This window comes from Mobula hypostoma, chromosome 13, assembly GCF_963921235.1.
Source record: "Mobula hypostoma chromosome 13, sMobHyp1.1, whole genome shotgun sequence".
NCBI classification, from domain to species: Eukaryota; Metazoa; Chordata; class Chondrichthyes; order Myliobatiformes; family Myliobatidae; genus Mobula; species Mobula hypostoma.
Window position 1 is genome coordinate 62,468,751 of NC_086109.1, and position 24,877 is coordinate 62,493,627.

The window sequence follows — 24,877 nt, forward strand, 5'->3', positions numbered from 1 at the left end:
TAATTGAAACTACATTGAGACTTCTAGGCCTACATTCTCTCTTAGGGAACAAGACCAAAAATGTCTACCTACTCCGTATCTGGTTTCATAGAGGGCCTACACAACTGGCAGTTGTTTCCAACTTTCATCTTTTTATCCACTCAGTTAATCATTTGAGAAGGGGTTTACATTCTGCATTACTTTTTTTTAAATCATACTGCTACACAATAGGTAAAGGGCACATTTGCTCTTTTAACATATCCACTAAAAGGCCTGCAGTCAGATTGACATTTTTCTACATTTGTTTTTGTTCATCCTACACCATTAAGATGATGCTCTAATTGTAAACACAAGACATTCTGCAGATCTTGAAATCTTGAACAACATACACAAAATACTGGAGGAAATCAGCGAGTCAAGCAGCATCTATGAAGGGGAATGAAGAGTATACATTTTGGGCTGAGACCCTTCATCAGTGCTGCACTAAATAGATTCTTTGAATCAATTAGTTAGGACAAGGGCTCCCAACCCCTTTTATGCCACGGACCAATACCATTAGCATTAAGCAAGAGGTCCATGGACCCTAGGTCAGAAAGCCGTGGAGATAAAGAAGGGCCAAGATCGTCTGTTTCCGTGCTGGAATTGTTATATGGTTATAAAGCGATCAATGGTATGTTACCAATGAGTTCCTCATATAACATTATATTTAGAGAATGTTCATCCAAGTTTAGAGATAGTAGACTAAGATGTACACTATATTTTGTAGGTAGAGACCTGTAACTGGTAAAATCTGTGCAACATGAAAACCAATTGCAGTTATTCACTGTGGATCGGAAAAAAAAGAATTTGCATATTTTCTAAATGCCACAAATCATAGACTTGTGAGAAACCAAAGGATTTGTACATCTAAATAAAGAAATCATTGAAAACTTGAAGAGAATAAAGACAAATGAAACACTGGTCTTTATCATAAAGACAGGACGAGTAGTTCAGCAATTGTTGCGCAGAGTTTTGGTTAGATCCCACCTGGACTGGTATGCAAAACAGTTTTTCCATTGATAAATTGGCCTTGGAGGGAGGAAACATTATTAACTTTAAAATGCTGCTTGCATTAAATCAATAGGCAAGATTAGGAAAATAACTCATTCAGCTATTCATGACCAATCTCTGGCTTAATATAATTTACCCATTTTTGCTTTACACCCTCCGTTATCAAAGAATGTTTCCATATTTTGTGTTGGTATCAGTATAATCACAGCCAAGTACGTTATTATGCTGGAGTAAAAGAGATGCCAGAGCCATATTAATTCACCAGCCTACGTAGAATTACAGAACCCGACAACACAATGAAGGCCAACAAACTACAACTGGCCTTTACAAAAATAAAACTGCGCAACTTGCAATCTAACGATTCCCCCAACTTTCCGGTGATTACTAAGCAGGATTCTCCGGGCTGTTGAGCTTCCGAAGGGCACATACCACGGACCACAACTGGAGCGAAGGCCCGAAGCACCCGTCGCCATGGCAACAGCGGAAGCCAGTCCCAGTGCAGGTCAAAGGGCGCGTTCGCGTCGGTTGCCATGGTGACGGGACGCTGCCAAGTTTGGCAGACCGGCGTCCTCGCTGCTGTGGAGCGAAATGGGCGAAAGGACGTACTGCTCCTCGGTGCTGCTCCATAACTGGTTTGAGGACGTCGCCTTGGATCAGGTGAGGAGCCGAGCCCTCCCCTCTACTCCCGTTAGTTTATGACGAATCTTGAGACGATTCCCCAAACTTCATCCCAACGGTAATTCACTCACCTCTTACTCTGTACTCTTAAATCTAACTTTTAATTTGCCAATCCAATTCTTTCCTCCGATTTAAGAGTGTCACACTATTGCAATGAATCTATCATCTCCAGCCACATCTCAATCTGATTTTTTTCTGAACTATGTGCTGAATCTAACCCCAATTTTTGGTTCATAATTCTAAATTTATGGTTAATGTCCAACCTGATGGCATGAACATTGACTTCTCTAACTTCCGTTAATGCCCCTACTCCCCTTCTTACTCCATCCCTTATTTAATTATTTATTTACTTTTTTATTTTTTCCCCTTCTCTCTCTCTCTCTTTTCTCTCCCTCTGTCCCTCTCACTATAACTCCTTGCCTGCACTCCATCTTCCTCTGGGCTCCCCTCCCCCTTTCTTTCTCCCTAAGCCTCCCGTCCCATGATCCTCTCCCTTCTCCAGCCTTGTGTCCCTTTCGCCAATCAACTTTCCAGCTCTTAGCTCCCTCCCTCCCCCTACTGTCTTCTTCTATCATTTCCCACTTTCAAATCTCTTACTCTCTCTTCTTTCAGTTAGTCCTGACGAAGGGTCTCAGCCTGAAACGTCGACTGTACTTCTTCCTATAGATGCTGCCTGGCCTGCTGCGTTCTACAAGCATTTTTTGTGTGTGATATTTTGCACAACTTATTTAATTATATAAATATTATTGTAATATATAGTTTTGAAAATTATGTATTTCAATGCACTGCTGCTGCAAAACAACATATTTCACAACACATGCCAATAATATTAAACCTGATTCTGATTTCCCCTGATTCATACCCAGATCTCTCAGATTCAGTTCTCTCCCATAAACTCTACCTCTGAGACTTATCCATTAACCCGGGTTTGTCTCTGTAACCTTATTACCTTAATTTGTACTCTTCCTAATCCTGTAAAATAACCCCATCTCTAACATTTTATCTCTAACTTGGTGCAGTAGTGTCCATGGATTCAATGTCCATTCAGAAATCTGATGTCAGAGGAGAAGAAACTGTTCCTGAATCTTTGAGTGTTTACCTTCAGGCTCCTGAATCCCTTCCCTTATGGTAGCAATGAGAAAAGGGCATGTTCTGGGTGATGGTGATCCTTAATGATGGATGCTGCCTTTCTGAGGCACTGTTCCTGGATGCTGGGGAGGCTGGTCCCCATGATGGAGCTAACGTAGTTCACAACTTTCTGCAGCTTATTTCGATCTTGTGCATTGTCCGCACCTGCACCCCCCACACCAGATGGTGATGCAGCCAGTTAGAATGCTCTCCACAGTATGTCTGCAGAAATTTACGAGTATCTTTGGTGACATACCAAATCTCCTCAAACTCCTGATGAAATATAGCTGCTGTTTTGCTTTCCTTGTTGGGCCCAGGATCCTCAGAGATGTTGACATCCAGGAACTTGAAATTGCCCATAAAGATGATGATAAATTACCAACATTAATAAATAGTGCAAAAGAGGAGTAGTAGGGTAGTGATCATGCATTCAGAAATCTGATGGTGGGGGAAGAAACTGTTCCTAAAATGTTGAGTGTGGGGCTTCAGGCTCTTGTATCTCCTCCCTGAAAGTAGTAATATGAAGGGGTCACGTGTCAGAAGGTGAAGGTCTTTATTGATGGATGTCGCTTTCTTAAGGCACCACCTTTTGAAGATGTCCTCAGTGGTGGGGAGGGTTGTGCCTGTGTTGGAGCTGGCTGAGTCTATAACATTCTTCAGCCTCTTTGAATCCTGCACATTACAGCCTCCATAGCAGGCAGTGATACAACCAGTTGCAGAAGCCCAGGATAGATCCTCTGAAATGTTGATGCCCAGGAACCAAAAGCTGCTCATCCTTTCCAAAACTGACTCCTCAGTAAGACTGACCTCCCCTACCTGAAGACCATAATCAATTTCTTGGTCTTGCTGATGTTGAGTGCAAGGTTATTAAGATGACACCACTCAAACAGTTGATCCTTCTCACCCCTGTATGCCACTGCATTGCCATTTGAGATTCTGACAGCCACTGTGGTGTCTTTGGTAAATGTACAGATAGCATTTGAGCTGTACCTAGCCACACAGTTATTCGTGTAGAGAGAGTAGAGGAGTGAGCTAATCTTGCATCTTTGAGGTGCACCAACTTTGATGAGAAGATGTGATTACCAATCTGTACTGACTGTGGTCTCCTGACAGGGAAGTCAAGGATCCAGTTGTAGAGGGAGGTACAGAGGCCTAGGCTTTTGAAGTTTATTGATTAGTTGTGAGGGAATGATGGCTTTGAACATCAAGTTGCAATCAATAAATGATGAATATATTGCTATTGTCCAGGTGCTACAAAGCTGAGTGGAGAGCCAGTGAGATTGTGTCTGCTGAAGATCCGTTTTGGCGGTAGGCAAACTGCATTGGGTCCAGGACCTTGTTCAGGCAGGAAATGCAACATGACCAAACTCTCAAAGCACTCCATCACAGTAGATGTGTGTTACCAGGCAATAGCTGTTGAGACAGCTCACCCTGCTCTTTTTGGGCACAGATATGATTGATGCCTTTTATGAAGCAGGTGGGAACCTCCGAATGTTGTATTTGAGGTTAAAGATGTCCTTGTATACACGAACCAGTTATTCAGCACAGGTTGTCAGGGGATTTGGCTTGTCAACTAAAACACTTGAAAACTTCTACAGATATACTGTGGACAGCATTCAAACTGGCTGCATCAGCGTCTGGAATTGGGGGAGGGGTGTGGTTACTGCACAGGATCGAAGTAAGCTGCAGAGAGTTGTAAACTTAGTTAGCTCCATCATGGGCACTAGCCTCTGTAGTATTCAGGACATCTTCCAGGAGTGGTGACTCAAAGGTCATACCTTGTTCCTGTTGCTACCATCAGGAAGGAGGTACAGAAGCCTGAAGACACACACTCAATGATTCAGGAACAGCTTCTTCCCCTCTGCCATCCAATTTCTGAATGGACATTGAACCCATGAACGCTACCTCACTACTTTTTAATTTCTATTTTTGTACTAGTTTTTAAATTTACCTATATATATATTAAAAATTCACCATTTTCTCTTTTATTATATATTACATTGTTGTTGTTGTTCGTCCTTCGTAGTTGAAGATGACCATGGCTTCAAAGTCAAATGGGAGATTGGTGGCTGTGGGTCCGGAGGTGACTGATGAGGCCAATCCGGGCCCTGAAGGCTCGCCCACATGTGGGACACAAGTGGGTGGGTGCTGTCGTGGCCGTGGATGCTGCTCGGGCCTTGCGCACAGCACGCTTTCGTTGTGCCTCGATGATGTGCCTGACTTCAGCTGCACGGGCTCCTGTGGTGATCTTGCTGCGCCAAGCTATTACATTGTACTGTGCCACAAATTCAACAAATTTCATGACATACACTGGTGATATCCCAGAGTGCTTAAGGAAGTAGCCCAAGAAATGATGGATGCATTAGTGATAATTTTTCAAAACTCTTTAGATTCTGGACTAGTTCCTGAGGATTGGAGGGTGGCTAATGTAACCCCACTTTCTAAAAAAGGAGGGAGAGAGAAACCAGGGAGTTATAGACCGGTTAGCCTAACATCGGTGGTGGGGAAACTGCTGGAGTCAGTCATCGAAGATGTGATAACAGCACATTTGGAAAGCGGCGAAATCATCGGACAAAATCAGCATGGATTTGTGAAAGGAAAATCATGTCTGACGAATCTCATAGAATTTTTTGAGGATGTAACTAGTAGAGTGGATAGGAGAGAACCAGTGGATGTGGTATATTTGGATTTTCAAAAGGCTTTTGACAAGGTCCCACACGGGAGATTAGTATGCAAACTTAAAGCACACGGTATTGGGGGTATGGTATTGATGTGGATAGAGAATTGGCTGGCAGACAGGAAGCAAAGAGTGGGAATAACTGGAAACAACAGGAATTCTGCAGATGCTGGAAATTCAAGCAACACACATAAAAGTTGCTGGTGAACACAGCAGGCCAGGCAGTATCTCTAGGAAGAGGTGCAGTCGACGTTTCAGGCCGAGACCCTTCGTCAGGACTAACTGAAGGAAGAGTGAGTACGGGATTTGAAAGTTGGAGGGGGAGGGGGAGATCCAAAATGATAGGAGAAGACAGGAGGGGGAGGGATGGAGCCAAGAGCTGGACAGGTGATAGGCAAAAGGGATACGAGAGGATCATGGGACAGGAGGTCCGGGAAGAAAGATGGGGGGGGGGACCCAGAGGATGGGCAAGGGGTATATTCAGAGGGACAGAGGGAGAAAAAGGAGAGTGAGAGAAAGAATGTGTGTATAAAAATAAGTACCTAGTCAGTTCCCCTCTACCACCACTCTGCTCCGTCTAGCGGAATTAGTCCTTACTCTTAGTAATTTCTCCTTTGGCTCCTCCCACTTCCTCCAAACTAAAGGTGTAGCTATGGGCACCCGTATGGGTCCGAGCTATGCCTGCCTTTTTGTTGGCTTTGTGGAACAATGTATGTTCCATGCCTATTCTGGTATCTGTCCCCCACTTTTCCTTGGCCACATCGACGACTGCATTGGCGCTGCTTCCTGCACGCATGCAGAACTCGTTGACTTTATTAACTTTGCCTCCAACTTTCACCCTGCCCTCAAGTTTACCTGGTCCATTTCCGACACCTCCCTCCCCTTTCTAGATCTTTCTGTCTCTGTCTCTGGAGACAGCTTATACACTGATGTCTACTATAAGCCTACTGACTCTCACAGCTATCTGGACTATTCCTCTTCTCACCCTGTCTCAGCAGAGTGGTGGTAGAGGGGAACTGACTAGGTACTTATTTTTATACACACATACTTTCTCTCACTCTCCTTTTTCTCCCACTGTCCCTCTGAATATACCCCTTGCCCATCCTCTGGGTCCCCCCGTTCCCCCGTCTTTCTTCCCGGACCTCCTGTCCCATGATCCTCTCGTATTCCTTTTGCCTATCACCTGTCCAGCTCTTGGCTCCATCCCTCCCCCTCCTGTCCTCTCCTATCATTTTGGATCTCCCCCTCCCCCTCCCCCTCCAACTTTCAAATCCCTTACTCACACTTCCTTCAGTTAGTCCTGACGAAGGGTTTCGGCCTGAAACGCCGACTGCACCTCTTCCTAGAGATGCTGCCTGGCCTGCTGCGTTCACCAGCAACTTTTATGTGTGTTGTTGGGAATAAATGGGACCTTTTCAGAATGGCAGACAGTGGCTAGTGGGGTACTGCAAGGCTCAGTGCTGGGACCCCAGTTGTTTACAATATATATTAATGACTTAGACGAGGGAATTAAATGCATCATCTCCAAGTTTGCGGATGACACAAAACTGGGCGGCAGTGTTAGCTGTGAGGAGGATGCTAAGAGGATGCAGGGTGACTTGAATAGGTTAGGTGAGTGGGTAAATTCATGGCAGTTGCAATTTAATGTGGATAAATGTGAGGTTATCCACTTTGGTGGCAAAAACAGGAAAACAGATTATTATCTGAATGGTGACCGATTAGGAAAAGGGGAGGTGCAACGAGACCTGGGTGTCATTATACACCAGTCATTGAAAGTGGGCATGCAGGTACAGCAGGTGGTGAAAAAGGCGAATGGTATGCTGGCATTTATAGCAAGAGGATTCGAGTACAGGAGCAGGGAAGTACTACTGCAGTTGTACAAGGCCTTGGTGAGACCACACCTGGAGTATTGTGTGCAGTTTTGGTCCCCTAATCTGAGGAAAGACATTCCTGCCATAGAGGGAGTACAAAGAAGGTTCACCAGGTTGATTCCTAGAATGGCAGGACTTTCATATGATGAAAGACTGGATTGACTAGGCTTATACGCTCTGGAATTTAGAAGATTGAGGGAGGATCCCTCCTACCCCTCCTCACAGTCCCCCACCCTGCTCTCATGACTATACCCCTTCCCCACACGAAACCACCACGGTGGGCTTCACAGCTGAACAGGTGAGAAGACAGCTGAAACGTCTCAATCCAAGCAAGGCTGGAGGATCGGATGGTGTCAGTACCAGAGTGCTCAAAGCCTGTGCCCCTCAGCTATATGGAGTACTTCACCATGTATTCAACCTGAGCCTGATGCTCCGGAGGGTTCCTGTACTGTGGAAGACGTCCTGCCTCGTCCCTGTGCCAAAGACGCCGCACCCCAGCGGCCTCAATGACTACAGACCGGTGGCATTGACCTCCCACATCATGAACACCCTGGAGAGACTTGTTCTGGAGCTGCTCCAGCCTATGATCAGGCCACAGTTAGATCTCCTCCAGTTCACCTACCAGCCCTGACTAGGAGTTGAGGATGCCATAGTCTACCTGCTGAACCGTGTCTACGCCCACCTGGACAAGCCAGCGAGCACTGTGAGGGTCATATTTTTTGACTTCTCCAGTGCGTTCAACACCATCCGCCCTGCTCTGCTGGGGGAGAAGCTGACAGCGATGCAGGTGGATGCTTCCCTGGTGTCATGGATTCTTGATTACCTGTCTGGCAGACCACAGTACGTGTGTTTGCAACACTGTGTGTCCGACAGGGTGATCAGCAGCACTGGGGCTCCACAGGGGACTGTCTTGTCTCCCTTTCTCTTCACCATTTACACTTCGGACTTCAACTACTGCACAGAGTCTTGTCATCTTCAGAAGTTTTCGGATGACTCTGCCATAGTTGGATGCATCAGCAAGGGAGATGAGGCTGAGTACAGGGCTACGGTAGGAAACTTTGTCACATGGTTTGAGCAGAATTATCTGCAGCTTAATGTGAAAAAGACTAAGGAACTGGTGGTAGACCTGAGGAGAGCTAAGGTACCGGTGACCCCTGTTTCCATCCAGGGGGGTCAGTGTGGACATGGTGGAGGATTACAAATACCTGGGGATACGAATTGACAATAAACTGGACTGCTCAAAGAACACTGAGGCTGTCTACAAGAAGGGTCAGAGCCATCTCTATTTCCTGAGGAGACTGAGGTCCTTTAACATCTGCCAGATGATGCTGAGGATGTTCTACGAGTCTGTGGTGGCCAGTGCTATCATGTTTGCTGTTGTGTGCTGGGGCAGCAGGCTGAGGGTAACAGACACCAACAGAATCAACAAGCTCATTCGGAAGGCCAGTGATGTTGTGGGGATGGAACTGGACTCTCTCACGGCGGTGTCTGAAAAGAGGATGCTGTCCAAGTTGCATGCCATCTTGGTCAATGTCTCCCATTCACTACATAATGTACTGGGTGGGCACAGGAGTACATTCAGCCAGAGACTCATTCCACCGAGATGCAGCACTGAGCGTCATAGGAAGTCATTCCTGCCTGTGGCCATCAAACTTTACAACTCCTCCCTTGGAGGGTCAGACACCCTGAGCCAATAGGCTGGTCCTGGACTTATTTCATAATTCACTGGCATAATTTACATATTACTATTTAACTACTTATGGTTTTATTACTATTTATTATTATGGTGCAACTGTAATGAAAACCAATTTCCCCCGGGATCAATAAAGTATGACTATGACTATGACTATGACTATGATCTGATTGAAACGTATAAAATTCTAAAGGGAATGGACAGGCTAGATGCAGGAAGATTGTTCCCGATGTTGGGGAAGTCCAGAACGAGGGGTCACAGTTTGAGGATAAAGGGAAAGCCTTTTAGGACTGAGATGAGGAAAAACTTCTTCACACAGAGAGTGGTGAATCTGTGGAATTCTCTGCCACAGGAAACAGTTGAGGCCAGTTCATTGGCCATATTTAAGAGGGAGTTAGATATGGCCCTTGTGGCTAAAGGGATCGGGGGTATGGAGAGAAGGCAGGTACAGGGTTCTGAGTTGGATGATCAGCCATGATCATACTGAATGGCGGTGCAAGCTTGAAGGGCCGAATGGCCTACTCTTGCACCTATTTTCTTTGTTCCTATGATATTAAACCTGATTCTGATTCTTACAGAAGTAATGGCATGCAAACTGTGCTGTACCTTTTGTGGCTATGATTACATCTCTAACTTCACTTGCCTTTTCACTCTCACTATGACCTGGACCATACTCAGATCCAAACTCTCATTCATGGAATTATTTTGGCAAACCGCTTGAGTACTGTGTCTCAACCTTTTACATCATATCTGAGCTGTGATGACCAAAACTAGACGATGATCCAATTGTCCAATTGTGGTAGAACCCGTGTTTCTTCATAACTTGTTTACTCTTGTACTCTGTGGCTCTATCTATAAAGATCAGGATCCCTTGTTTTTTTAACCGCTGTCAGCCTGAACTGCCACTTTAAATGAACAATGCTCACCTGCTCTCAGATTCTGTACCCATTTTAGGATTCTGCATGCTGGTTTACATTGCATCTTGACATTCTTCCTACCAAAATACTTCACAATTTTTAACATTTAAATTTTGTCTGCCACATACCTGCCCATTTCACATCACTATTAGAATCCTCCTCATAGTCCATCATATGGTAGGTCCATGTTTTATAGAAACAGCAGTTTTGTTCTTCCAAGTCACGCACCTTAAGAAAAGCCATAATCAATAATCTTGGGAAACTTCATTGTACATTTGTCTGCAGTCCAAAAACATCTTTGTAATGCTTTCCTCTTTTTTCCTGTTAATTAGACAATTTTCTTTCCTTGCTGGTGCAGGCCCTTTAATTCTGTGGGATTAGTCTTAATGACAGGCCTATTATCTGGCACAACAAAGAAGAAGCTGCAGGATTTCAGTGGGTCAGGGAGAATCTATGGAGGGAAATGGTCAGTCAATATTTCAGATAGGGATCCTTCATCTGGACTGGAATTTTCATCTGGACAGATGCTGCCTGACCTGAGTTCTTCCAGCTTTTTGCTTGTTACTCCAGATTCTAGCATCTACGGTCTCCAGTGTCTCTGTTATTTGACACCTTTTAAGGAGCGTTTTAGAAGTCCATATCACCTGAAGTTTTTTCATTAACTCTCTTTATTACTTCATCAACAATTCCATAAAACTCACCACCCCAGAATTAAACTGCAGTTACTGGATTTATCCCAAAATACTTCTTTCAACAGGGATTGAATTTGAAATTTTATAGTACTCAGGGACATTTGGCCAATATGGCAACATCTCCAATTTTCTTTTTTACTTCCCTCAGTAACCTGGATACTTTCCAAATGGACCAGTTGATTTCTTCAAATTATATGTAGCTCCTCTTTTTGGGTGCCTGCATTTTTATCATTTATAGTCTCACTCCTAATCTGTACAGCATTTTCCTTTCCTGAGATACCAGCAGTAATCCAATTTCCAAATCCCCAATCCTAACACCTGTTCTAATTTTAAACTGGTGATATTTTTTTAACTGCCAACATTACATCACCAATTGTATAGATTGTATAGGTTAACAAAAGTATAGGCTTGGAACAGTCCATGTTCCAAGCCTATACTGGTATCCGCTCCCCACTTTTCCTTTGCTACATTGACGACTGCATTGGTGCTGCTTCCTGCACACACGCTGAGTTCGTTGATTTCATTAACTTTGCCTCCAACTTTCAACCTGCCCTCAAGTTTACCTGGTCCATTTCCGACATCTCCCTCCCCTTTCTTGATCTTTCTGTCTCTATCTCTGGAGACAGCTTATCTACTGATGTCTACTATAAGCCTACGGACTCTCACAGCTACCTAGACTATTCCTCTTCCCACCCTGTCTCTTGCAAAAGTGCCATCCCCTTCTCGCAATTCCTCCATCTCCACCGCATCTGCTCTCAGGATGAGGCTTTTCATTCCAAGACGAAGGAGATGTCTTCCTTTTTTAAAGAAAGGGGCTTCCCTTCCTCCACCATCAACTCTGCTCTCAAACGCATCTCCCCCATTTCACGCACATCTGCTCTCACCCCATCCTCCCACCACCCCACTAGGGATAGGGTTCCTCTTGACCTCACCTACCACCCCACCAGCCTCCGGGTCCAACATATAATTCTCCGTAACTTCCACCACCTCCAACGGGATCCCACCACTAAGCACATCATTCCCTCTCCACCTTTCTGCTTTCCGCAGGGATCGTGACTCCCTTGTCCATTCGTCCCCCCCATCCCTTCCCACCGATCTCCTTCCCGGCGCATATCCTTGCAAGTGGAACAAGTGCTACACCTGCCCTTACACTTCCTCCCTCACCACCATTCAAGTCCCCAGACAGTCCTTCCAGGTGAGTCGACACTTCACCTGTGAGTTGGCTGGTGTGATATACTGTGTCCGGTGCTCTCGATGAGGCCTTCTATATATTGGTGAGACCCAACGCAGACTGGGGACTGTTTTGCTGAACACCTACGCTCTGTCCGCCAGAGAAAGCAAGATCTCCCAGTGGCCACACATTTTAATTCTACGTCCCATTCCCATTCTGATATGTCTATCCACAGCCTCCACTACTGTCAAGATGAAACCACACTCAGGTTGGAGGAGCAACAGCTTATATTCTGTCTGGGTAGCCTCCAGCCTGATAGCATGAACATTGATTTCTCTAACTTCTGTTAATGCCCCTCCTCCTCCCCCTCATACCCCATCCCTTATTTATTTATTTGTTTGTTTGTTTGTTTATTTATTATTTCCTTTTTTTTCCTCTCTTCTTTCTCTCTCTGTCCCTCTCACAATAACTCCTTGCCTGCTCTCCATTTTCCTTTGGTGCTCTCCTCCCCCTTTCTTTCTCCCTAGGCCTCCTGTCCCATGATCCTCCCCCTTCTCCAGCCTTGTATCTCTTTTGCCAATCAACTTTCCAGCTCTTAGCTTCATCCCTCCCCCTCCTGTCTTCTCCTATCATTTCGGATCTCCCCCTCCCCCTCGCACTTTCAAATCTCTTACTATCTCTCCTTTCAGTTAGTCCTGATGAAGGGTCTCGGCCCAAAACGTTGACTGTACCTCTTCCTATAGATGCTGCCTGGCCTGCTGCGTTCCACCGGCATTTTGTGTGTGTTGCTTGAATTTCCAGCATTTGCAGATTTCCTCGTGTTTATGTATATAAATACAAATGCTTTTGCTCTGATTGGATATTTTTGCTCCAATGTTTTATTAAAGAGCTGCATAATGGAAAGTCTTAGTGTCCTTCATTAAAAAAGGAACAGAATAAGATATACCAAACCAGGAAAGGAGAATTTAAGAAGAGCTTGTTTAAAGGTTTAAGTTTTGAAAAGTTTTCTAAAGGTAAATGGAGCTGTAGAAATCTAAGGTAGGACTTCTGCCTTCAATGAAGAAGAGAATATGCAGATGTTGTATAGATAAGACCTGTCCACTCACAACAGCATTTTAAGTGATTGTTTCTGACTTTATTGAAATAGCTGGTCGTTGCCGGCGTACCTGTCCTACGTAGAAAAGTTCTTCCAGGAGAATGCCTTTGACCACAGGGCCATCAGGCAGTGGTCGGCACGTAATGTCCTGCAGGCACTGCAGGAGAAGGACGTGATGGACACAGTGGGGTGGTTCCCTGAGCAGACCGTCCAGTTCATCTGGCAAAATGCCTCATCGCCAGATCTCACCAACAGGCACCAAGACCTCGCCTGGCTGGTGGTGAGAGGGGCCCTCCCGGTCAGAGCCCTCCTGTACGCCCGGAACGTCGTCTCTGCACCCCACTGCCCACGGGAGGACTGCAGTGAGGAGGAGTCTGTGACCCACCTCTTTGCACACTGTCAGTTTGCAAAGAGGGTGTGGAGGAGAATGGACGGGCTAGTGTCACGTTTTATCCCCAGCAGCTGCGTAACAGAGGACTCTCTGATCTACGGGCTGTTCCCGGGGACGCACACGGAGACCAACATCCGGCGCTGCTGGCAGATCATCAACTCAGTGAAAGGCGCTCTTTGGTCAGCCCGAAACTTGATGGTCTACCAGCACATGGAGATGTCCGTGGGAGAATGCTGTCGACTGGCACATTCTCAGCTGCAGGAGTACGTGCTGAGGGACGCACTGAAATTCGGTGCAGCCATCGCAAGGGCCCGGTGGGGAAGGACCACAGTATAGGTTTCTTCACCCGCGGGAGTGGGAGGGGTTGGGTGGCGGGGAGTATTCCCCTCAACAATGATGTGGTAAGGTGAACAACTGGAGTGCCACGTGGGTGGCCATAAGTACGGATACGTACTGACTATAATGGGAACGTATGTAAAGGATGGAAAGTTATTGAATGGTGTATTGTATATAATTTTATTTCTGAATAAGGTATATTTTGAAATTTTAAAAAATGCCATAAAGTCCCCAACAGACAGTGACAATATAGAGGAAGGGGATTCAATGGCAAAATAACATGTTCTTTGCCTAGGCCTCTATCAATGTTCATAACAGGTAATTTTAGCTTATTCAGAAATGTAGAGGAACTTCACTGCCTTTTGCACTATCTAAATTGAATAAACAAATTTTCAATCCTATAGTTAAACACACATTGCGAATATGGTTTCAATTTCATAAATTTTTTGGTCTGAATGAATTTATGTTATCAAGCCCTATTTTATCTAATTTCTTTTTCCAACCCTCAGTAATGGACCAAGCCTCTTTGATATGGAAAACGAAAGGTAAAATATGTTTTCGTGATCTATTTCTGGATAACTGCTTTATGTCTTTTGAGCAGTTATCTGAGAAATTTGATTTGCCTAGATCCCATTTTTTTTAGATACCTACAAGTAAGAAATTTTTTAAATACTATGTTGCCTACCTTTCCGACTTCAAATCCTTCTGGCATTTTTGATAAAATTTTAGGTTTTAATCCTTTGCAGAAAGGATTAATAGCAATAATTTATGATATAATTATGAAATTACAGCCAGATATATCTGATAAAATCAAAAATGAATGGGAAAGGGAACTTCAACTTTCCCTACCCATAGAGAAATGGGAAAGAATTTTTCAATTAGTTAGTACTTCTTCTACATGTGCTAAACATACATTAATACAATTTAAAGTAGTACACAGAGCTTATATGCCCAAAGATAAACTAGCTCGTTTTTATTCCCATATAAACCTTACTTGTGATAGATGTCACTCTGAAGTGGCTTCTTTAACTCATATGATTTGGTCCTGTCCTCTTTTGGAAAAATATTGGAAAGACATTTTTGATATTATTTCAACTGTTCTATGCTTTGATTTAAAACCGCATCCGATTACGGCAATCTTTGGATTGCCAATGGTAGAACATAGATCTTTGTCTTCTTCAGCCTGTCGAATGATAACTTTTGTTACTTTAATGGCGAGAAGATCTATTTTGTTGAACTGGAAGGAAACTAATCCTCTAACTACATTCCAATGGTTTTCTCAAACCGTATTAAGTTTAAATTTAGAAAAAATTAGAAGTGATATTTTTGACCCTTCGGTTAAATTTGAAGAAACTTGGAAACCTTTTATGCAATATTTTAATATGATGTAATCTGACCTTTCTGAATCTTTTTTCTAAACTTAAATTATATGATGAGAGGAGCGGAGTTAATGACATTATTGAACGTGTCTGATACAAGCCGTTGGTCTGCCCTGTTTTGCTTTTTTTGGGTTTTATTTTCTCTTTTTCTTTTGGGTTTTTTTTTTGTTTATAAATTTTTTTTCTTTTTATTTCTTTTTTTAATGATTAATCTCATTATGAGTTTGGAAGTCTTTTATATCTATGTTACTTAAAATTCATTTTATATATGCTGATGAACATTTTTCTAATCTCTTTGTACTAACTTTGTTATTGAGTTTATAATTTTGGAAAATTAATAAAGAGTTTTAAAAAGGAAAGAAAGCAATGTAGAGAAGTATGCTGACAACATGAATCAGATTCAGGTTTAATAACATCGGCATTAGTCATGAAATTTCTTAACTTTATGGCAGCAGTACAATGAAATACATGATAAATTAATATATAGAAAAAAACTGAATTGCAGGAAGTTTATATATCTATTAAATAGTTAAGTTAAAAAATAAGTAGTACAAAAAAAACAAATAAAAAAGTAGTGAGGTTTTGTTCACGGGTTCAATGTCCATTTAGGAATCGGATGGCAGAGGGGAAGAAGCTGTACCTGAATCGCAGTGTGTGTCCCTTCAGGTTTCTGTACCTCCTCTCCGACAGTAACAATGAGAACAGGGCATGTCCTGGGTGATGCGGGTCCTTAATGATGGATGCCGCTTTTCAGATGCCACTCCTTGAGGATGTCTTGGATATTATGGAGGCTAGTACCCATGATGAAGCCGACTAATTTTACAAGTTTCTGCAACTTATTTCGATTTTGTGCAGTAGCAGCCCCCCCCCCCCCCATGCCAGATGGTGATGCAGCCAGTCAGAATGCTCTCCACGGTACATTTGTAGAAGCTTTTGAGTGTTTAGTTAACAAACCAAATCTTCTCAAACTCCTAATGAAGTATAGCTGCTGTCTTGCCTTCTTTATAGCTGCATCAATATGTTGAGTTCAGGTTAGATCCTCAGAGAACTTGAAATTGCTCACTGTCTCCACTTCTGATCCCTCTATGAGGATTGGTTTGTGTTCCCTCATCTTGCCCTTTCTGAGGTCCATAATCAGCTCTTTGGTCTTGCTAATGTTGAGTGTAAGTTTGTTGCTGCGACACCACTCCACTAACTGATATATCTCGCTCTTGTACGCCCTTTTGTCACCTTCTGAGATTCTGCTAACAATGCTTGTATCTTCAGCAAATTTATAGATGGTACTTGAGCTATGTCTAGTCACACAGTCATAGGTGTAGATAAAGTAGAGCAGTAGGCTTTGCACACATCACTGTGGTACACCAGAGTTGATTGAGTGAGGTGGAGACGTTATTTCCAATCCACACAGATTGTGGCCTTCCAGTTAGGAGCTGAGGATCCAGTTGCAGAGGGCGGTACGGAGGCCTAGATTCTGTAGCTTTTCAAGCAGAACAGAAGGAATAATGGCGTTAAACGCTGAGCTGTATTCAATTAAGGGGAAAGTTTGTTGACATGTAGAATTGGGAAGAAGAAGTAATTACTTCAGCTGTTTTTCAGCAGTTCTATTGAGCATGAGGGTGCTTGAAGGAAAACTATATATAGGTTCAACACTAGATCAGTAAGGAAACGAAAAAGTGACAATGTACAAGGAAAGACTCAATGGATGATAACTTTAATTACAAAGAAGAGTACAGCTCATGGTGCTTGCGATGTGGATATGGAGCAAGTACTTGGATGGAATGAATTAAAGGGGATCTTATTTACTAATGAATAAATATCTTTACATGATCATTTTTGACATGATTACTATCCTTAATTGTTTACTTTGAGTTTTGGTAATCATCTAATTCAATTCACTCTTAACACAAAGCACATTGTTAGGAGTATCAATAAATATTTCACTTCTTCACTTTGTGTTAATGGAAGTTTGAATTAAATGAGAAGCAGTTGTTTGTGTACCAGCCACAATGAATAATAGGGGCACACCTATGTTCAATTCATCAAATTCCCCAATGATTACAGAAACAAGAGCATTTAGTAAATTACAAAACTTCAGTCTATAGTCATCTGTCTAAGATTTTTTTATATTTTGAATTTTGGTAAAGTACATAATCAATGTCTGAGGGTAACTTCCTGTAGAGTATTTGTGATGTTTTACTGATTGTAGCAGTTGGTGTAAAATTGTGCAGAACCTCGTGAAACCAGGCCAAGTGCTCACAGTGAGTCTCTTGGAAGATCTTTGTGAGAGTTTCTTCTTTTCCATGCCAATGGCAAGTGAAATGCTCCATTTTATTCCATAATTATTATAGCATGGTCTGTGATAAAGACTATTCCTTTTTCCAGTGAATAATTGGTCGTCAATCCACAATTGCTACCAGAGGTGGAAATCTTCCACTAGACATTACTTTAGTTTACAGAGGCCGGAATTCTTTTTGTTTGCTTGTCACTGTTATTTTATTTGCTTGCAAAAACGTATAACCTTTCATTTTGGAAGGGGAGAAGCCTACCACTGAGTGAAGATACCTTTCACTGAGCCTTAATGGCTGTTGTTCTTATCTTTAAAATAAAATTAACACTTCATATATGTTTCCTTGTGAATAGTAACATTTAATATCCTCAGTTTCCTTAGCCTACAGACTATTTAAATTGTTTCATATACAGCACTATTAATCTGGAATCTGATGATTAGTACACAGACTCCCTCTAGTGGTTGATGCTTTACATCAAGTCATTTATAAAGATTCTAAGTATCATAGGAGAGAACGTAACCCTTTTATTAGTTTTATTTCATATTTATATTATTGACATTCAATATTGGGGTGGGAGGAAGTGATTGGTTGCAAGAGGCTGATCAAAGAAAGGAACTGGACAGGAGAGAGGACAAGTGAATGAGGTCAGCGGGGTAAACTGTTGGGATGATCAGTTGTTGAATAGACCAAGGACATCAGTGGTATGATGGGGCTAATATTTATCGAAAGATCTACGTGGAAGAATATGAAAGTTTTGGTCTCCATAGGCAGCACCCTTGGTCCAGGAACTGGCACCTGTTAGATTACTGATCGCTGTCTAATCCACTCTTTTATGCCTATTAGCCTGGACACAGAGCATAAGTATCAACAGAAACATTGCTGCAAGAAAATCAATATTAAAGCTCTCAAGCACCCACAAAGGTAGCTTATTCAGATAGTGGTTTACAGACGATCTGTCAATTTTCAGTCAACAGAAGCTGCAGAAAGTCAAAAACTAATGTGCTGTTCAGGTTCACCATAATTGTCATCTCTGAAGAGAGTCTTGGCGTCTGTGGACAACTTCTCAAGCAAAATGAAGGCAGAAAACCCATGACCTAAATGACAGATAGCAGGTAGAAAGATTGTAGAAAAGAAGTTACTCACTGATATCCATGACATGCATAGGTCCTTCAGCACTGTTGAAGACATTTATCTCCAAATAGTAAGACCCCACTCCATTGAATGCCAAGAATGGAGGTGAACTTATCAAGGGCAGAGGAGGTAAATGATTGTAGGAATGAACATTTCAAAAATCTCAATTGTAATTTTGTTCTCAAAGTGAGCACTCCAACTTAATCCCATAGTAACCTCTTCAGTCCAGTCTTCTGACCAGCAAGCAATTGAAAAGGCCACATCCCAACTAAAGGTCAAGACTTGAAAGGCACTCTAGTTGAACTACTTGAAAATTTCCCAGAATTTCAGTCTTAAATCTGCATCCTCATCATCCACATCTGGGAAGAGGAGAATATAACAGGGGATTTCACAGACCTCACTAACAGCACTGACTGCATCAACTGAGAGAAACTTTAGAGTATCCCCTTCAAATTTGGCTGACCACAGAAATTTATTTCCATCTTTTATGATGGCATGCAGGTCATGATAGTAACAAATAAATCTACAACAGAGTAAATCTCAGTGAAGACCCCCTGTCAAAAGCTTAATGTAGTTTCAAGTAGCTCATCTTCTTTCTGGGTATTGTTATTCCGACTCAACCTTGAGTTCAACTATTTCAACTAATCAGCATTTTTATCTCATGTTTCTGCTATTAATAATGGTTTTCTTTGGTAATTTTAGATAATGATTCAGTTTCTCCAATTTATGCAGTATCTCCTCTAAAATAATATTTAATGTTTTCATTTGATCTATTACCACCCCCTTTATGATATTTAATCTCCAGCCTTCTACATTACAAACCTACTTTATTATTCTGTGCACATTAAAACCAATCTATCTCTACTTTTGATTAAGGTTTGCTAACCTAAAACCTTAACTGATGCTATCTGACTTCCTCAACATTTCCGGGATTTTCTATTCTTATCCAACCTAATTCCAGTTTTTAGCCCTTAGTTCCTGGATTTGTAAGTTATGACGCTTCAAGTACACCTTCAAATACTTTTAAGATATAATCAGGCTTTCTACTTCAATCACATTTTCTGGTATTGACTCAAAAAAAATCTCCTCAATACCTTAGATTTATAGTCCTCAGTTATTGACCTGTCATTTCAAGAAAATAGTACAGTATTTTCAAATCTATTCTGCCTAGGTCAATCAAAATATCATATATCTCAATTAAGTCTTTCTACGGCCCCATGTTCCGAAGAACATAACTGATTCAGTCTTTTCTGTAGTGCTACCAACATTGCCGCAAATCTCTCTCCAGCATGATTACACTTTCCTGTTTTGTGTAAAACTCTATGCAAAACTGATGTCTTATACAGTTGCAATATAGTTGTTTTGTAATTATATTTATAACTTAGTTATTACTGGAAAATATACCATATACCTTTTTTATGACCTGTTGGGAATTGTGAACTCCAGAGCTGGCTTCATGATTCAGTATCATTTATTGTGAATACCCTTTATTATTTTGATTTTCTACACACACTAGTCAGGATTAAATTCTGTTTACCACCTATCCTCCAGAGATATCTTCCTGTCATGTCCAGATCTTTTAATCACATCAGATACAGAGACCTTTTTTCTACAGGCTTCTTAATCATAGTCTCTGGAATTGTCGAAATCATTCATGTATACCAAACAGGACTTGGAACTGTGTCTTCCTTCACGTCTTTTGTGCTAATGGCAGCTGGCACCTATCGGGAAGGTGCAATGGTGCCCCCTACTGCAATGGTATATGAAGGGAGCCATCATGGGTCAGATCCTACCTCCCAAACATGTTTAATTAAAAAGTTCATCAGGGCCCTACACGACTTAACCATCCCTGCTTCAGGTGTCAGAATATCCTGCAAACTAGGCACCCCAGATCGACCCAAGAGTTGCCTAAACAGCCTCCCACATTCCAACAAATATCTGTGGCACACCAAGATCACATGTTCCACCGTCTCTGGGACCTTACAAAAATCACACCACCCAATCCCATGCTTACCACCAAGTGCTAAAGTGGAATGCAAACCCATATGTCCAAACCTTGGACCCGCCAACCACACAACTTCCCTCCTATTCCTTCCCAAAAGGCGCCTCCCCTGAACTGACGGACTGTGTCCTTCCTAGTGTTCCTGCTTCCCAAGTGCATTTCTCTCATAATTACGTCCATTGACGACCCCCTCACCTTGATCCACCTATCACCTGCCAGCTTTTGCTTCACCCCTCCCTTCCACCTTTTTATACTGGCTATCACCCTTTTTCTTTCGATGAAAAGTCTCGATGAAAATGTTGATCCTCCAGTTCTCTCCACTGTTGCTGCCTGACCTGCTGAGTTCTTCCATCCTTTCATGTGTTGCTTCAGATTTCAGTTTTTTTGCAGACCCTTGTGTCTCCATTGACCATTACCGCTGTTCTTCTGTCATCAGACCAGTTTCTGATCCAACTTGTCCTTTACTTTGGGCATTGTGAATTTGATCTTACTGACTAATCTGCCATGAAGAAACTTACCAAAAGCATTGCTAAACACCATCTGCTGAAAGGTTTCGGCCTGAAACATTGACAGTACTCTTTTTCATAGATGCTGCCTGGCCTGCTGAGCTCCTCCAGCATTTTGTGTGCATTGCTTGGATTTCCAGCATCTGCAGATTTTCTCTTGTTTGTGATTAGACTACATTAAATATGCTTGCATTTCTCATTCTTCAATAAGTTTGAGTTGGTCATATTCAACCTGCCCTTAAACTCATGTTGATTGAGCTCAGTACATGTTAATGATAATAAATCAAGTTACAAATTAAACTATGTTGATCTATACAATGGTTAATAGTATTCTGAATAAATGTTTCTAGTAATTTTCTTTCAATTACTAATATAATGCTGACTAGCTTGTAAAACTTCGTTGAGTGTTATAATGTAAGCAGTTGTCTGCTCCTTGAACACTGTCTGAAATTAGTGTCAACTGGAAATTCTTCATTATATGTTCCGTCAGTTTTCTTAACAGCCTAAGCTAGGTTTCATCTGGGCTCTATGACTTACTGGTTTTCAAAAAATAGTGAGTCATTGATTCTGAATGATTCTGTCATTTTGTTTTATCCTGTCAAATGGGTGCCATGGTAGTGCAACAGCTAGCACGATGCTATTACAGCTTGAAGCACTGGAGCCTGGAATTCAATTCCAACGTTATCTGTAAGGAGTCTGTACATCTTCCCTGTGGAATGTGTGCGTTTTCTAGGTTCCTCCCACAGGCCAAAGAGGTACCGGTTAGTAGGTTAATTGGTCATTGTAAATTGTCCCATGATTAGGCTAGGGTTAAATTGGGGGTTGCCGGGTGATGCGGTTGGAAGGGTCTATTTCGCGCTGAAATCTCAACAAATAATAAAAAAAACCGTGCAGTCCCTCCTCAATACAATGTCTCTGTTCTCTCTCTCTCTCTCTCTGTGGCAATCTCCACCAAATGTTTATTCAGAATATCTTCAGCTTTCACACACATGTAACCTTTTCGGGATGAATCTTCCTTTAATTAGTTCTAAAGAGGCAACTAATTCATAGATCAACGAGATTGTGGATGTTCAGTGTAATTGTTCTGTTGAAAGCATTCCTGGTTGCTTTCTCAGAAGCTAGCGTGTCTTTCAACTACCTGCCTTTAGTTTTCTTGCATGATAGAACTCTTAAAATAATACTCTGTAATCCTAACAGTTTATAATCAATTACTTCTCTTCCTGTGGCCTATAGGTTAAAATTGGGACGTATTATTATACATAATTGCATCAGTTGTTTGTTAGTCATTAAACTTTATCCAATTGTTGTGTAATAGCAACATAAATGATTCCATGTGATTTGAATCCTCACCAAAGTCCAATTTTATCTCACAGGATTTTCTGTGATTTGGAGAGACAGGGGCTAATTTTACAGGTCTTGGAATGTCTTTAAAAGTAATTTCACATCACGTTATGCTTGCAATGTTAATAAAAAATGAAAGTGACTTCTCCCTTAAAAACAAGTATTATTGAACATTAAACAAGCAGACCCTTGTGACAGCAATGTTAGTCTTTCTTGAGTGTTGTTAAAGGCTGGCACTGGCAGAAATGTCAAAACAGAAAGAAATAAGGATCTGAATGAAAATAATTGAGTCATTTCCCAATTGACTTTGGCATGGTGTACAAGGAATGGACTACTACCAACATTATCCTGTAATACAGTACAGTATCTGAATGAAAGTGAGTGGTAACTTAGCCTGGTCACCTTTTGTGAATTCTTTATATCTATATTGCCCTTCGCAGTGATTGGTTTTGTATCGGCTGTTTCTATGCTTTTTTTCTGTAACTCTCGCCTCGGCTAGCGGCTTAATATAGGGGGTGATAGCTCCCCGGCCCAGCCAAACTTAAGAAATCTCATTTTGGTGGATGCTGTGCGATGTGTCCCCTGTTACAAATCAGTACTCCGGAATAACAAACAGTACACAATATGCGATTAAACAATTAAGCTTTATCATTCTTACTTTGACTATATGGTTAGTAAAGAAAATGAGAAAAAAGAAAAAGGGCCCAATCTTATGAAACAGTCTATTGCTCAGTGTTGGAACTCACTGATAAGCCGGTTGTCGACTATCGACCTCCTCCAATCGTCACTGCCCTTCGGACCCTCGCTCCAAATCCACCCCGTCCGGCGGTCTACCAACTCTTTCCATTCGCGCCTTCTCTCCTCATCTCTCCCTGGCAAAGACTGCAAAAATCTCTCTTCCAAACTCACAAGAAAGGACAACAGCATTCCAAACCCCGCTATCTCTAGTCATAATCCAAACATTGCTGCTACAGAGAGTCCATTACGTTATCAGTGAAACCTTACAGCATGTTACATTTCAGACAGCCAGCAAATCTTTCTCTAGTGCATTGGAAAATTTGAGGTATCTCTTCAGCTGTTCAAAATTTTTGAGGTTGCGGTTCATTCTATCGTTTGCCTAAGAACAACAACGTCCTTAAAATAGTTGCTGAACCTGCTAAAGAACATGCCATAAAGATATCTGCCTCCCTCTCAATCTCTCCTGTCATCTCCATCCATGGTAAGCTAGCAACGTAGTTTCCCACTTTCTAGAAGGAAGTTGTAAATGGACATGTGTTTTGACTGATCTATCACCTATTAATAAGATAGGAGTTAATGCCTCATGTGAGAAATTGTCTCTGGTGACCTATAAAAGACCTATTAAAATGTATCTTGCAGGATGTTATTAAAGACTTTATTAAGAAGAAAGAACGTGGTGAGCTTTTAATGCAGAAGCTTGGATCCTTTAAAGATGATCTGCTGAATAAGGTGAATAATTCTTTTTAAGTGTTAACATTTTTATCTCAAGTGGTTATTTTTTGGTAATTGAGTGCAGGTTTAGAATCATTATTATCTCTAATAATTACAAGACAAATTATAAATTTCCTCTGTATCTTCCAGTTTGCTTTAAATCTGCCTTACTCACTTAAATAATTTACTGTTTCAATCTATTTGCTTTGGAGGTGATAAAATGGTCATTACATATTAATTAGCATTTATAAACAAACATTTCATGGTATTATTGTTTGGAAGGGCCATGTTCAATGCTCAGTGTTTAAAACCAGCTACGTCTCACCTGGAGTGATGGGCCGAATAACACATCTGTTACTATTTGTATTTCCCAGCAACAGCTTTATTTTATGTTCACAGCAGAAAGCAAAATGCACGAAAGGCCATGTAGATTACTCCAAAAGGTGTAATACTGCACAATAAAAGGAACTTTATTTATCCTATGAGTTTGTGGCATTTCTACTAATTGGAAGAGTTTCTATTTATTTTATCTATGCCCTTCAAAATTTTTTTTACCTCTACCAGGTCCCCACTGCCTGCTCTGTTATAAGGAATAAAAAAGCAAGCTGTTTAGTGTCTCCTCATAAATGAAACATTTCATCTTAGGTAACTTTCTTTGCACTCCTCCAGTAAAATCACATCCTTCCTTAAGGGCCTGTAATGTGCTGTAGATTTCTATGTTCCCATAGCTTAGCAACCAGAGTTTTAAACAATATTCCAACTGTGGCATAACCAATGTTTTATAAAGACGTACTAAGCCTCCCTGGTGTTGTGTTCTGTGCCCCAGCTAATATAGGCAAGTATCCAAGTTCCTACTGTTCATCGTGTATGCCCTACTCTTATCAGTCCTGTCAAAGTACATCACCTCATACTTATATTCCATTTGCCTTTGACCTTGGCATTGAAGTCCACCAATATCACAGCTCAGTGGATTTTGACATCTCTGCAATTTCACCACAAATTTGCTACTCAATATCCTTCCCATTCGTTGGCTACTTAATAGAATAGTGGCAGAGATGTAATTGCATCTTCTTTGTTAACTCAGAAATATTCTGTCCTTGAT

At 41.8% G+C, this 24,877-nt stretch overlaps 1 protein-coding gene across 1 annotated transcript in view; it reads left to right on the top strand.

Moving 5' to 3' along the window:
* Positions 1-1,488: 1,488 nt before the first annotated feature.
* The window catches only part of cfap161 (cilia and flagella associated protein 161), a 50,763-nt gene continuing 27,374 nt past the window's right edge, over positions 1,489-24,877 (top strand). The window contains exons 1-2 of the mRNA XM_063065827.1: positions 1,489-1,686; positions 23,704-23,793. Coding sequence (XP_062921897.1) covers positions 1,618-1,686; positions 23,704-23,793 — 159 coding nt within the window. The 5' untranslated portion in view covers positions 1,489-1,617. The remainder of the gene's footprint in view (positions 1,687-23,703; positions 23,794-24,877) is intronic.